At 41.2% G+C, this 14,864-nt stretch overlaps 1 protein-coding gene and 1 non-coding gene across 2 annotated transcripts; both read right to left on the reverse strand.

The window, feature by feature from the left end:
• Positions 1–905: 905 nt before the first annotated feature.
• On the reverse strand, positions 906–4,157 carry LOC147938065 (uncharacterized). Its single transcript, XM_087464041.1, has 2 exons — positions 2,456–4,157; positions 906–1,384 (listed from the first exon to the last, which is right to left on the reverse strand). The coding sequence occupies exons 1-2, from the start codon at positions 4,155–4,157 to the stop codon at positions 906–908; spliced, it is 2,181 nt and encodes a 726-aa protein (XP_087320167.1).
• A 3,015-nt stretch (positions 4,158–7,172) lies between these two features.
• LOC147938066 (small nucleolar RNA R71) lies at positions 7,173–7,277 on the reverse strand. Its single transcript, XR_015567619.1, has one exon. It is a non-coding gene; the product is annotated as a small nucleolar RNA R71 (small nucleolar RNA).
• Positions 7,278–14,864: the final 7,587 nt, after the last annotated feature.

Genomic DNA, 14,864 nt, shown 5'->3' on the forward strand with positions numbered 1-14,864 from the left:
TAGGCTCAACTACACGTTCTAGTTTTCTAAAACAAGAAAGAAATTGCAAAAATTAATGAAATATGATCATTGGACCATTAAGTGTAGAATCAGTCCAAATAAGGCAAGAAGATGTGCCTTGTATCTCGTTAACTTGGAGAGGAAATGGTGACATCTTGGAAGCTTCTTAGGTACTTGAGGAAACTCGAATATGCTCAAGAATAGATTAGGAAGTAGTCGTTGTGCATTGATGACAATCGGGTCCGAAAGAGGTAAGTAATAATAAGATTGAATCCGCCTGATCCAATGGTTATTATTGCTGGTGAAAATCCTCCAAATATTCTCTGGTGGCTGTAGAGGTTCTCCTGGTTTCCATATATTGTTTTGGGACACGTCCAAGTAAAGATAAATGAAAGTTTCCTTATCTGGCTCCAAGTAGATGAACAGACATGATTCAAAGGGTTGTTTGGACTTGGATCTTCTCTTGGGTTGTTCTCCATGGGCTAGGAACTTGTGGTGAATCAAAAGGGTGTTTGGGCTTCCTCCAGGGCTGGTCCAAGTGTCAAAAGGCCGAAAATCTTAATAGTTTGCAATGATGTCTGACTCATCTGCGAGTAGTTCAAGTCTATCAGCGAGTAGTTCAACACGTTTGTCAGCGAGTAGTTCAGCATGTCCAGAGTGTAGTCCAACAAGTACTTCAGCTGTGACTTCTTGTGTCATCTTTGAATCAGATGGATGGTAAGTGATTCCTTGATGACTTGGTGTTTCCTCATTAAAAACCTTTCTAGGTAAACTCAGTGGAAAAAACCCTAGACAAGGAAAAAAGAGTGCAACAGTCATATCCCAACAATGAGGTGATTTGACTTGATGATGCTTGATCCCTCTTGAACCATTAGACTTCTTAGGGTTAATTTGATGATGAATAACTAACCCTTCTCTTTGTGCTTGATCAGAACTCCAATTGGGAAAAGATTCTCCAAGATGCTCTTCGTGGACCGGTTTGGTGTGTGGACCGGTTGGTTCACCATGCTCCCGGTTTGGTTTACTTCTGATGTCCGCAACATACCCTCTCCCTTGAAAAAGTTTCGTCCTTGAAAAAGTTTCGTCCTCGAAACTGTACAATCTCGGTTTTGATCCGGTATCATGGTTGATTGTGTAGCGTGCTTAGCTCCTCCTTGGATCTGCGCTTGAGCTTTGAGATCCGGTGGTTCCGCTTTAATTAAGCAAGATTTCGGGACTCTTCTAGTCTCCTTAACGAATGGTGTGATCACCAATGGCCCTGGTTTACCCCGGTTTTTATGTAGAATATTCATGGGTCTCTTTATCTCTGGTAAATCGCCCTTCTGATCCTCTTTTGTACTTGCAATGTTGTTGACACTTTTGGCGAAGAAAAAGTGCACTATTACTGATGTGACCCGAGGACGCGGTCACGATTCGGTTGCGGTACGGACGCGGCTTGAGCTCTCGGTCAACTTTCAAATGGTGAAACTTTCCTCGACTGAGGTTCTGGGCTTCGGATCTAGGAGAGAATCAAACGAGGGAAACGGAATTTGAAGGAATTCAAACGAGCCATTTGGGAGATACGTCGAGAAACCACGAACGGTTCAATCGGAGGGTGCAGATGCGGAACAAGCGATTGGCGGTCTGCGATGGAAGACGATGGTGGGAATGATTTGAGGCGGTTTCATGGGGAACTCGAGAACTGATGAAAGAGAACTCGAGGTTATGAAAGGGAAAGATGGAAAAACGAAGTTGGGGGAAATGCGGATGGATCAAGAGACGACACAAGAGGTTTGACTCTCCTCTTGATACGGTCTCTAACAAGGCCGAACCCGGTTCGAGGCTTGTTAGGTTTTTCTCAAGGTTCAATCCCGGATTGAAGAAAGAGAAGAGTGAGACAAGTTTCAAGAATCTCTCGTGAGGAAAAGTTTTATTTTCATACAAGTCTAAGGAGGAACAAAGGCTTAGGGAGAGTTTAAATAGCTAGGTCTAGATAGGAGCTTAAGGACACGTGGATTCATCTTGATCCGCACATCGTCCTTTTCACGTGTCCCCTTTACAAAGAGAACACATCGCCACCTTTTGACTAACACGCTTAGCCACAAACACTCTCCAACGTTCACAAACATAAGGATCAAAAAGAGAATATTCTTGAGTTCAAAATTAAACCAAAAATAAGAGGGAAAGAGAGATAACCGCCTTGGCCTTGCGCGTGAAGCAACTTAGCCTTTAGGCATTTTGGGTTTAGCTCCATGCCTCGTTCAAACCTTCTCCGGTAAACCCATTGGGACAAACCCGGAGTGAGGAAAAAGAGTACACTTCCTTGCTTAACGACTTGACCGTCTTCACTCTCGGGTAAGAGTGAAGACTAAGCGAACTGAGCCTTCGGAGTCTTCATGGGGTGGCTGGCGTTGGACGAAAGTTCGGACAAATAGGTTGAGCCGCTCTTTGGCCGCCTTTGCTGAGATCTTGGAACGTGTGGTGGCTCCAGGAAGGATTGTTGGAGCCTTGGCCGCATCTGAAGAGGTTGCCTTGGTCGCGTCCGATGCGTCTTGGTCAGGCGTCTCGGTTGCGTCCGGTGTGTCTTGGTCTTCTTGGCCGAAGTCGCGTCCTGCGATCACATCAATTACAGTCATGGGATCAATATAAAAATGTAAAATGTTTTTGGTTTGAACCATTTCTTTTCTACAAAGTGTAGCACTAAGTATATTGCAAAGTTTATCAATTACTATACAAGAAATTGGTTCCATAGGTTTATTTAAATAACCTATGTTTTTCTCACACTCTTTAGGTCCTAACAAGTTTATAATCACATCATTCAAATTAATAGAAGTAAATTGAAATAATGGGTTACTTACTTGACATAGTTCATCGATAAGTGTATCATTCAAAATCAACAAGGTTGGTTGATTTAATGATTGATCTGGTGGTTCTTCTTGCAACAAGATATTGTTTGTGTCAACTTCATCTTCTCTAGTGGCTAGCTTGCTCAACTTAAGCTCTGGATTTGATTCCATGTTATCACGCCTTTCTAGTTTCTTTGTTTGCTCCAAACTTAAGATCATGTTGGATGTGGTCTCTCGCTCATCACTATACACGTTTGTGGTACATGTATCTTGCTTGACACTTAAGTATAAAATCAAGTGCATTATACTTGAAGTTGAATCATTTAAAACAAGATGTTTGAAGCTACCATCAATTGTTAAATTATTCCAATATCGAACAAGTTCGTATGTTTCACTTACTAGAGTACCATGTAGAGTGTTTGATATCAACTTCGCCTTAATGAGGGTGATCTTAGAAGCAAGATAAGATGGTGTTGAACTTGGTTTTGCCTCCACACGTGCCTTAAGGGTTGCTTGCTCATACTCCTTATTTCGGTAATCTTGTGAAGATGATGTTTCCAAAAGTTGCTCTTCAAAACTTGTGTCATTCTCAACTTTCTTCGAAGTTGCTACCTTGTAGACTACCTCTTTAGATGTCTCATCCATGCCATGCCATTGACCTGCATCACTACCCCTTGGCAAAGACAAGCGCATTAATCTAGAATTGGAAGTTTCTAAATTTGATGTTGATAAACAATCATTTGAACTAGATGCATTCAGTTTTAATTCTAGCAATGTGACATCTTCTATTTGTCTTTCAGGACATGTTGCAGCAAAATGACCTCTCTTATGACATCTATAGCATGTCGATTCACTTGACTTCGAAAAATTAGAGGACTTACCTTGCTTGAGTTTGTCTCGCGGTTCAAGTGAAGGTATGGGTTTCGATTCTCCTTTTTCACCTGTACCTTTCTCATACCTTTGGGATGAAAGCAAGTGCATCACGTGGTCTAGTTGCTGATAAAAGTTAAGCTTAGTATTCGTGTAACTTACCTTGTTGGAATTTTGATCTGCGTTTTGATTGGAACGAACACGGTGGTGTGTAGTTTTCTCTCGGCTTGGTTCCTCTGAAGGGTAAGTGTTTTGACTAGGCTGGGACAGCATTTGAGGTGCATATCTCTCCCTCATAAGCAACTTTAGTTGTCCCCACGTTTTGAGTGTTGGCTCCTTAAACCTTCGTCTAAATTTTTCTTCTTGGTTCCACCAAAGTCTTGTGCTTCCCATGAATTGTTCAAGACAATATTCGAGCCTCTCTTCTTTGGGAATGGCATAGTACTTAAAGTACATGTCCATGTTAAGTTCCCATTGTGGATAATCTCTTTTGTGTCCTGCAAACTCAAAACTCTCAGGTCCAAAATATTCATAACCATTGTTTAGAGATAACTTGAAATTTGTCTTGTAGGTCTGGTTGGGATTTGATAGCAATGGGTCTTTGCTAGTGCCATGTTCGAGCTCGCCTTCTCTTAGCTTACTGGCCCTTGCATCTCTCTCAGCTAGGGGATCATGTCTACCGTTTGGAGGTGGTTTAAGTCGAATTGATCCTCTTTGAGTCACTTCCTGTACCAGTTGTGATTTTGTACGAAAGTACTTGTCTCTCGGTTTTGCTTGACATGAGGATGTAGGCACTTGGTGTGAAAAGATGTGATGGTTGGAGACTCCATGTTGTCTCCTTTCTTAATGTGATTATCATTTCCTGAAAAAGACATAATTTTGGTCAGTGGAGATTTTGAGCCATGTCTACAAAAATCATCTTTATATTTAATCCATGGTTCAGAATAGCCTTTATTGGTGCTGTATGAGTCGGGTGGTTCTGGGTCTGGTGCTTCACGATGTGGTTCATCCTTTGAATGAGAAACTGAACTATCATCTTGTTGCCTCGATATAGCTTCATAGTTGTCTTCCTCATCCGACGTTACTAGATAGGGCTCTTCTCTATGGATTTCTTCTCCCGAGTAAAACTCAATGGACTCCATGTTTGCTTTGATCTTCGTGATAAAAGAATCTCGCACAAGCAAAAGAAAGATGTATCAAAAGGAAATCAAACAAGTAAAAAAAAAGATTAAATATAAAATAGAAAAGGAAATTCTTTTTATTTAAGATAAATTCAAAAATTGCAAATTTTCAATATTTTCCTTTTTTTTTTATTGGTTTTAAAGAAACTGAAGCAAATAAACAAGAGCAAAAGCAAGAAACAAAATTTTTATTTGGTTTTAGGTTTTATAAAAATAAATAGGTAACAAAATATAAAATGATATAGGGTGGTTCGATAGATAGATGGGTGAATAACTCGCTCAATCGGTGGGATAATCGACTTACTCGATCAATGAACGAATAAAGGATGTTGAATCACTCAACACACTTAATCCGCAGGATTCTAAAGCACTAAGTGAATCACTCCCAAACAACTAAAGAACAAACAATACAAAGACTCAAACTTTGTAAAGAATAAAATGATTCTATTACTTTAAAAATGATCAAGGGTGTGTTACAATGAACAAACTAATGAACATATATAGGCTCAACTACACGTTCTAGTGCTCTAAAACAAGATACAAATTGCAAAAATTAATGAAATATGATCATTGGACCATTAAGTGTAGAATCAGTCCAAATAAGGCAAGAAGATGTGCCTTGTATCTCGTTAACTTGGAGAGGAAATGGTGACATCTTGGAAGCTTATTTGGTACTTGAGGAAACTCGAATATGCACAAGAATAGATTAGGAAGTAGTCGTTGTGCATTGATGACAATCGGGTCCGAAAGAGGCAAGTAATAATAAGGTTGAATCCGTCTGATCTAATGGTTATTATTGCTGGTGAAAATCCTCCAAATATTCTCGGGTGGCTGGAGAGGTTCTCCTGGTTTCCATATATAGCTTTGGGACACGTCCAAGTAAAGGTAAATGAAAGTTTCCTTATCTGGCTCCAAGTAGATGAACAAACATGATTCAAAGGGTGGTTTGGACTTGGGTCTTCTTTTGGGTTGTTCTCCATGGGCTAGGGACTTGTGCTGAATCAAATGGGTGTTTGGGCTTCCTCCAGGGCTGGTCCAAGTGTCAAAAGGCCAAAAATCTTCATAGTTTGCAATGATGTCTAACTCATCTCTGAGTAGTTCAAGTCTATCATCGAATAGTTCAGCACGTCTGTCAGCGAGTAGTTCAGCATGTGTGTCAACGAGTAGTTTAGCATGGCCAGCGAGTAGTCCAACAAGTACTTCAGCTATGACTTCTTTTGTCATCTTTGAATCAGATGGATGGTAAGTGATTCCTTGATGACTTGGTGTTGCCTCATAAAAAACCTTTCTAGGTAAACCCAGTGGGAAAAACCCTAGACAAGGGAAAAAGAGTGCAACAGTCATATCCCAACAATGAGGTGATTTGACTTGATGATGCTTGATCCCTCTTCAACCATTAGACTTCTTAGGGTTAATTTGATGATGAATAATTAACCCTTCTCTTTGTGCTTGATCAGAACTCCATTTGGGATAAGATTCTCCAAGATGCTCTTCGTGGACCGGTTTGGTGTGTGGACCGGTTGGTTTGCCATGCTCCCGGTTTGGTTTAGTTCTGATGTCCGCATCATTGTTTCAGACTTTGTGAACCTTAGGTGCAGATTATTGGTGCTTGTTTTGCGTAATTTGGCGCTATTGCCGGTTTGCAATTGTATTTAACCATTAGGATTTCATCTTTTCTTGAGACTAGGCCATCTAATTTCACGAATATGATTAGCTTCATGCATCTAGTTGAGATGATAAATTCACTTTTGCTTGTTGTTACTAATTTGTCTTCCTTGATTCTCTTATGCTTTCAAAGGTACTCAAACCAAAATAAGAAGAATGGAAAGACAAGGTAATTCAAGGTGTTGGCTGGGGACAATCAAACAAGCATTACTAAAGCTACAAAACCTCAAGTACTGGTAACAAATCCGACTCAACCTCAAGAGAACACATCGACAATAGGAAGCTTTGATGCTCCTCATCATGATTCAAGATATGGAATTCACCCTCCTCTAATAGAAGCCCATGCTTATGAAATCAAGGCAAGTTTGATTTGATTGATTCAAGCCTCTAAATTCTTGGGACTAGCTATGGAGAATCCCTATGATCATTTGGACTCCTTTGAGAGGATGTGTAGAACATTTAGGATTGGAGGTGTGCCCGATGATAGTATCAAGCTCATCTTATTTCCATTTTCTCTTGGAGAGAAAGCAAGCCAATGGGAGAGAACTATCCCATCTCATTTGGTCAATTCTTGGGATGATTGTAAGAAGATCTTCCTTCTCAAGTTCTACTCCAATGAAAGAACAGCTCAAGTGAGAAATGACATAATGAGTTTTAAGCAAGAAATTCATGAAAGCTTCAATGAAGCATGGGGAAGACTTCAGGGTTATATTCGAGATTACCCACATCATGGATTCAACAAGCAAGCTATACTTAGTATTTTATATGGAGGAGTTAAAAAGGAGCTCAAATTGACATTGGACATGGCTAGCAAAGGAAGTTTTTCAAACCTCACCATAGAACAAGGAGAGTTGCTTGTTGCAAATTTGGCTCAAAGTGATCAAAGATACTATGAGGAGGACTATGATAGAATCCCAAGAGATGGTGGAGACAAGACTGAGCAAAGAAGATATCAACACAGAGGTTATAACCAAGCTTACCCAAGTTTAAAGCTTCAAGGAAAGTATTCTATTCAACTTTCCCTTCAAGATAATGAAGTGAGTGCCACGTTGAAACGAGTTTTAGAAGGCCAAACTAAGGGTTATACGGATTTGAGTAAGAGTGTTGTTGAGCTGCACAGTAAGATGGATGGGGTGTACAATGAAATTGATCATAAGATCATTAGCTTGGCTTCTCATAGGAAAATTTTTGATCTTAAGGTACCTCACACCTCTTCTACATCAAAGAATACAACTGGACTATTACCGGGTGAATCCAAAGCTACCCCCAAGGAGTTTTGCACTGCTATCTTCACAAATGATTTGGATATGGTTGATGAGAATGAGAAAATGGTAAAAGAAACTTCTAGGCTTTCATATGGTTCTTTTGTTGAGCAATCGGTAGATGATAGCAATGGAGAAGAACCAAGAATTTGGAAGGATCAACAAGAAGATGTCAAAGTTGTGAATGTGATGAATGGAGATACTCTACAACTTGCTAATTTAGTATGCATTTGCATTTGGGATAATGATGAAGTTTCCTTGTTAGAAGTACAGTCTTAGGATTGAACCCATAGCCCTCATTTATAGTTCATTGGTGCTTGATTGATCTTTGGTAAAAAATGAAGAATCTAAATTTAAGCATTGTGTCACTTGAAAGCACTTTCTTCTAGTGTAAAGCTTGTTTGATCATTGCTACATCTCTATATTATTTGGACTTTAACTTGATCTTTAAAATATCTTGCATATGGACTATGAATGCTAGCTCATGGAACTTTCATTTAGGTTAACAATCTCTATTTGCCACTCTATTTTAATTAACCCAATCTCTTGCCATACCTATGAACCTCAACCTTTTCTTTCAAGCCTTATATTGATTTATTGAGTGAGGCCTCTTTGTTGATAAGGACAAAGAACTGGCTCTTGTTTTAGTTAGGCTTGGAATCATTAGAACTAGCTATTGGGACTGGTTTTGAAAGAAATAGGTGGTTAGAATGTTGGTTTGGGTTCAAGTTTGAAAAAAAAGAAAGAATAAAGGGGAAGAAAGGTTTACTTGGTCAAAATAAAAGAAAAGAAGGTCTCTAAGGTTAAGATTGGTTAAAAGCTCTAAGTCTCAAAGAAAATAGATAAAAAGTCTTGTTATAGTCCTAGAATCAAAAAGAAAAAAAAAGAGAAAGAAAAGTCAAATAAGATTGGGAGTTTAGCAAAGAAAGAATGAGAAAAAGGAGCTAGTGTTTATAATAAAGATCGATGCCCTGCAGGGCTAGCTTGGGGTCTGTTGGGGCGGCTAGCGTTGGGCTAGTGGGGTCTACAAGATAGGTTGTCACATAAAAATCGATTTTTATGTGACAACCCATCTCGTTGACCCCACTAGCCCACCGCTATCTTGCCCCCATAGGCCCGAAGTTGGCCCTGCCGGGCATCGATCCTAACACCTCACTGGGCAGATGGAACTATTCATCCAAATCCACAGTAGGTTATTCATCCAAATCAATTGGTGACAGCTTGTCCTGTGGGAAGGTTGTTAAAGGGTGGGGACCAGGGTTCGAGAAGCGCCTAGCGCACTAATAACCTACTGTGGATTTGGATGAATAGTTCCATTTGTCCAGTGAGGAGTTAGGATCGATGCCCTACAGGGCCAGCTTCGAGCCTATGGGGGTAAGCTAGCGGAGGGCTAGTGGGGTCCACGGGACAGGTTGGAGCTAAATAAGTCAAGAATTAGCAATATAATGGAAGACACACATTTGGATGCACACAAGATGATTGATGATTCGGAACCCGTCTGCAGTCCCTTAAAGATCGACTCGTATGAATACCTTGCCTTGGGATTTAGCTCCAGAGTTCTGCATCCAAGTTATTGGAAATTGAGTACGCTTTGCAATGGAGGTGATATCAGGCCAATCGGATGTCCGTGGAAAGAGTTATACCTGTTTTAGTGAACGTATATACAGCCAGAGTGAAGACTGGAGCCACAAGACAAAAGGATCGACCATTTGGTCGATTGTGTGGTCGATCAACTCATCCCAAGACTTGAACGGGCTTCAGACATCAATAATCGACCATTTGGTCGATCATAGGATCGATTAACTTTTGCTGGACTTGACCAGACTTCCGAGACTTGGCCGATCGACCAAGCAATCGACCAATGGTCGATCAAATGTTATTTTTGGAACCAAAACCCGGTTTGTTCCGGTTTTCTTTGATTTGTTTTATTCCAATCCGGTTTTTTCCGGTTTAGTTTCCTAGTTTTCTATAAATACACTAACTCCTCATTAGGAGAGATGATCTTTTGTTTTAGCAATTTTTAGGGTTTTTAAGCTTGACTTTTCTGGGTTTGTTGAATCTTTTGTTAAATTATAAGTTTTTAATAGTAATTCCTCTTTTATCTTCTCTAATCTACAATCTCTAATTATGATTTCACAAAGATCAAACCTCTACCTTTGTGTGATCATAACTATGAGTAAGTAGATCTTTTGGGACTTTGGGCTTGGTAGATTAGGGAGACAGATGATTGATCTTTGATGTCTAGAGCTTTATTTAGGTGATTCCTTTCATGTTTGGTGATTATAATGCTAGATAACCTTGATCAAGCTTGAATCTAGACATTAGGATTTCCATGCCCATAAGGTGTTTGGTGAAATTCCTGAACCAAACTATTCATGAACTTTGCATTCCTAGCCAATGGAAATTGATAATTAGGGTGTTTAGTTGTATAAAAACTTGATTTTAATGCATGCTTATCTTGTGATTGCCTTTGGAAATTGTTGATGATTGCTTGATTAGCATATGATCTTTATCATGGAAGTGAACTGATTTGCATTAGTGTTCTTAGCCTAAGGATTGTTTTGAATTGTTTGCTTAGACATCTAGAATTGATTAGCTATCTACCAAGTCATTAACCTTGCCCAAGGTTCATTTGTTTCATCTTGATTTTAAATCTGTTCTTAGTTGTGTGATTGCTTGCTTTGAGTTTGTTTGTTTGCTTTATTTAAAGTTCCTTCTAGCTAATTAATACATAAAACAAACCGCTTTCTTATTAGCTTTGATTAAGCATTCATGTGTATTCCTAGTGTGTTGATTATTGCAAACTGAGGTTTGATAATTTAATTGATAAAAGTACTACATCAAGGTCCCACCGACTTAATTGAAGAGATTGGTAAAGCAAATTTTGCATTACCTAACGGGACAAAATTTTCGATAAACAATGCATTATTTTCTCCAAATTCAAAGAGGAATCTGTTGAGTTTTAAAGACATATAATGATGTGATCACGGGTTCGGCCCCTGACCGAGACGACCGAGACGCCCCGGACAGCTCCGAGACGCACGACCGAGACGCCCCGGACAGCTCCGAGACGCATGACCGAGACGCGCCGAGTAAGACCGAGGACTTGCACCGTGCACGAGACAACGTTCGGCCAACGTTCGGCCAACGTTCGGCCAACGTTCCAGTGAACCTCCCGAGAGCAAGACAGAGACACATATTGGGTATTTCAAGACCAAGCTTCCACCCTACACACCAAGAGCCCAAGGTTAGCATCACCACTAAGGAGCATTGAGTCGCGACCAGCTTTGGGAAGCTTGATTCGCGAGTCTTCAACACCACGCTAGTGTGAAGACACCCCCAAGCCATTAGAAGGAGCTGTACTCTTTTTCCTACTTTGGGTTTGTCCCAATGGGTTTACCAAAGAGGTTTTAACGAGGCAGCGAGCTCTAGTGCATCTCCACTTCGTTACCACTTGGCTCATGACTTGGAAACACTTATTGACATGCTTAGGAGCCAAGGAAGTGAAGATTCTATTCCCACGCCTCAACCAAGGACGTGGCGACCCTATCCCCCTTCCTTCTTTTGAATTTAGTCTAGATTCTTCTATGACCGTTGTATTTGGTCATTGCCTTGATTTTCTTTTGATTTTGCTTTTAGGCCAAGTTTGTGGTTTAGATCAAGGCCACGTTTTCTAGGGTTAAGAGTCTCCATTTGTAAGCCTATCTATATAAAGGCCTAAACCCTCAATGTAAAACTTAGACTTGAATGAAATATAAATTTTCCTCAAGAGAGATTCTTGAACTTGTCTCCATCCTTTCATTAGTCAATCTAGGATTGTCTAAGGGAAAGTACCCTAGCAAACCTTGAACCGGGTTCATGGTTTGTTAGTGACCGTATCAAGAGAAGAGCCAACCCTCTTGTATCGTCGTTCAATCCACCTCTATCCATCGCCCATCCTCTTTCGTTCCACCTTTCACAACCTTGATTTCTCTTCCATAAGCTCTCGAGTTATCATCGATTCACCTACGCAACCTCGAGTTCTTTGCCATCAGTCCTCGAGTCATCCATCTTTCCATCTCACACGCTTCCACCCTCGCTCCCACCGAGTCCTGCCGATCAGCCGTATCCGCTTTGCCGCATCCGTACGATCCGACAAGGCTTCACGTCCGTTCTTGCAAATTGCTCGTTGGAATCTCACCAAACCTCGTTTCTGTCATTTGAATCCTCCCTGGATTCGAATCCTTGAAGCTTGGCCGAGGAAAGTCCCACCGATCTCAACTTGACAGAAGCCACATTCCTCCATCGATCCGCATCCGCGTCCGCGGGTCACATTAGTTGGTATCAGAGCTTTAAAGCTCCTGACTTCAAAGGTTGTGTCTTTCTAACCCACAAACTCATCTCTTTGGTTAAAGTTTGGATCTTGAGCTTTTGAGTTAGTCTTGTTAGCTTATTTTGTCTCGCATGTGTAGTTTGTTTTTTGGTTTAAATTGGTGTTGAGTTGTGTTGTTAGTAGGATCGTTTATTGTCGTTTGCTTTAGGTTGTTAGTTCGTGTTTGTTCTTGTTGCTTTTTGTTCTTGCTGTTCTTGTTGTGTTCTTGTTGTGTTCTTGGTTTGTTTTGTCTAGATCTTTTAAAGGTTGAGCTGCTTTTTGTTTTGTTGTTTAGAGGGTGCTAGATTTGTTGTGCTTTGCTTTTTGTTGCTCTTTTGTGTTTTTACCTTGTCGTTTGGTAATTATAAAGAGTGAAAGACGTTTGGTTACTACCACTTGTTCTTTTCTCTTTAAAATCTTAGCCAAGCTTTTGAAATTCAAAACTGGTCAAAGCCATGTTGAATTTTTGTGTGGTCTAGGTCAAGACCACAAAATGTGGACGTGGATAGCTCCCTATGCACCTTGTGGTCCATGGGTGAGTTGTCACCTTGGTTGTTAGTATCTTTGCTATCTAACCGTTGGATACACTTTACTTTTGGCTTTGTTAGATTACGTCGTTTGTCTTTCTTTTGTTTAAAGTCTTAATCTCTAGGTTGTTTGTTAGTTAGGATGCATCAATTTGTTTAGTTTGTTCTGTTTGTCTTTCGGTTTAAATTGTTGCATGTGTGGCTTTGTTCATCTTTTCTCTAGGGTGTTAGTAAGTTGTTTGTTCATCCTATTTGCATTCTTTGTTCATCTTTATTTGCCTCTTAGATTGAAAATTGCTAGAGTTTTGTTTAGGATTTGTGTATTTCTTTTGGTCATAAAGCAATTTTTGTCTCTTTGTGCTTTTGCTTTTTTGCTTTTGTTTATCATAGGTTTGATTCTTGTGTGCTGTCATCAATCATTGGTGACAACACAAAAATCTTTTGTGTGGTCCTATTGAACGCTGGTTCTCACGCATTTTTGTGTTTGTCTTTGTTTGCGAGGTTTAATTTCAAAACCGAAGCCGCGTGAAGGAGTTACACGTCACCAACGACCGTACGGACCAAGCCGCGTCAACAACCGAGAGCCAACTTAGGTTGTGCAGCCGCATCAGCAAAGCAACCTCCAACCACCGTTGGCCATTCGTCCCTCTGCCTGGCCACCGTCAACCGTCCGACCAAGCCGACCGTACCGCCGACAACTTTTGACAGCCATCCGTACCATTGATCGCACTTCGACCCAAAACTGTTTCCAAGATCACCAACAACAAGCAACGCTTGATTCTTCACTGATCTAGCATAGAGTTTGATGGGAACAAATCCGAGGTGGGATCATGGTGTGATGGAGATCTTGACCTGGAACCGGAGCAAGAGGCCACCGGAGATGAACATTGGTCCGAGGAAGACTATGGCGAGGAGTCAGATCAAGAAGGACTCGAACGTGGATCGCCAGACTATTATTGCCCGTCCATGTCACGAGCTACTCGCGTTGATGAGCCAAGGGTGAGTCTTTACGAAGACTCTGATAGCGATCCACTCAGTCACGTTCATGATCATTTCGAGGAGTAAACTCCAGATGGGAGACGTTCACACCGCGCCATTACTTCCCACTCTTAGCGCCAAGGCTGTTATCACGCAAAGACCTATGGCGATGCATTTGTCCAGCCTTGTCGCGGACCAAGCTTTTGTGTGGCATCCTGGAGAGCCACAACAACCTACCGTGGCCTACAGAGGGATCGGGACAACAAAGACCACTAGCCTTATCAGGGGAGTCCTTTCCTTTTCTCATAAGGCTTTACTATTTCCCTTTGATCTTGGTAAGATTAAACCGCACATGAACTTGTGATGCTACTGATTTGAGTTTTCTTATGTTGATCCAGGTGACAAGCAAAGTTTTGAGGTCAAAACTTCTGTAATAGGGAGGGAATGATGTGATCACGGGTTCGGCCCCTGACCGAGACGACCGAGACGCCCCGGACAGCTTCGAGACGCACGACCGAGACGCCCCGGACAGCTCCGAGATGCATGAAAGAGACGCGCCGAGTAAGACCAAGGCCTTGCACCGTGCACGAGACAACGTTCAGCCAACGTTCCAGTGAACCTCCCGAGAGCAAGACAGAGACACATATTGGGTATTTCAAGACCAAGCTTCCACCCTACACACCAAGAGCCCAAGGTTAGCATCACCACTAAGGAGCATTGAGTCGCGACCAGCTTTGGGAAGCTTGATTCGCGAGTCTTCAACACCACGCTAGTGTGAAGACACCCCCAAGCCATTAGAAGGAGCTGTACTCTTTTTCCTACTTTGGGTTTGTCCCAATGGGTTTACCAAAGAGGTTTTAACGAGGCAGCGAGCTCTAGTGCATCTCCACTTCGTTCCCACTTGGCTCATGACTTGGAAACACTTATTGACATGCTTAGGAGCCAAGGAAGTGAAGATTCTATTCCCACGCCTCAACCAAGGACGTGGCGACCCTATCCCCCTTCCTTCTTTTGAATTTAGTCTAGATTCTTCTATGACCGTTGTATTTGGTCATTGCCTTGATTTTCTTTTGCTTTTGCTTTTAGGCCAAGTTTGTGGTTTAGATCAAGGCCACGTTTTCTAGGGTTAAGAGTCTCCATTTGTAAGCCTATCTATATAAAGGCCTAAACCCTCAATGTAAAAATCAGACTTAAATGAAATCGAA

The sequence above is a fragment of the Camelina sativa genome, chromosome 9 (genome assembly GCF_030686135.1).
Source record: "Camelina sativa cultivar CO46 ecotype springtype chromosome 9, ASM3068613v1".
Lineage (NCBI taxonomy): Eukaryota > Viridiplantae > Streptophyta > Magnoliopsida > Brassicales > Brassicaceae > Camelina > Camelina sativa.

Excerpts from the sequence above, each read along its gene's own strand:
- LOC147938065 (XM_087464041.1), bottom strand. The coding sequence starts at position 4,157 with ATGGACATGTACTTTAAGTACTATGCCATTCCCAAAGAAGAGAGGCTC. Across the intron at positions 1,385-2,455 it reads CCTTCCTGGAGCCACCACAC|TAATAGTGCACTTTTTCTTC; the intron begins GTTCCAAGATCT and ends GGGTCACATCAG.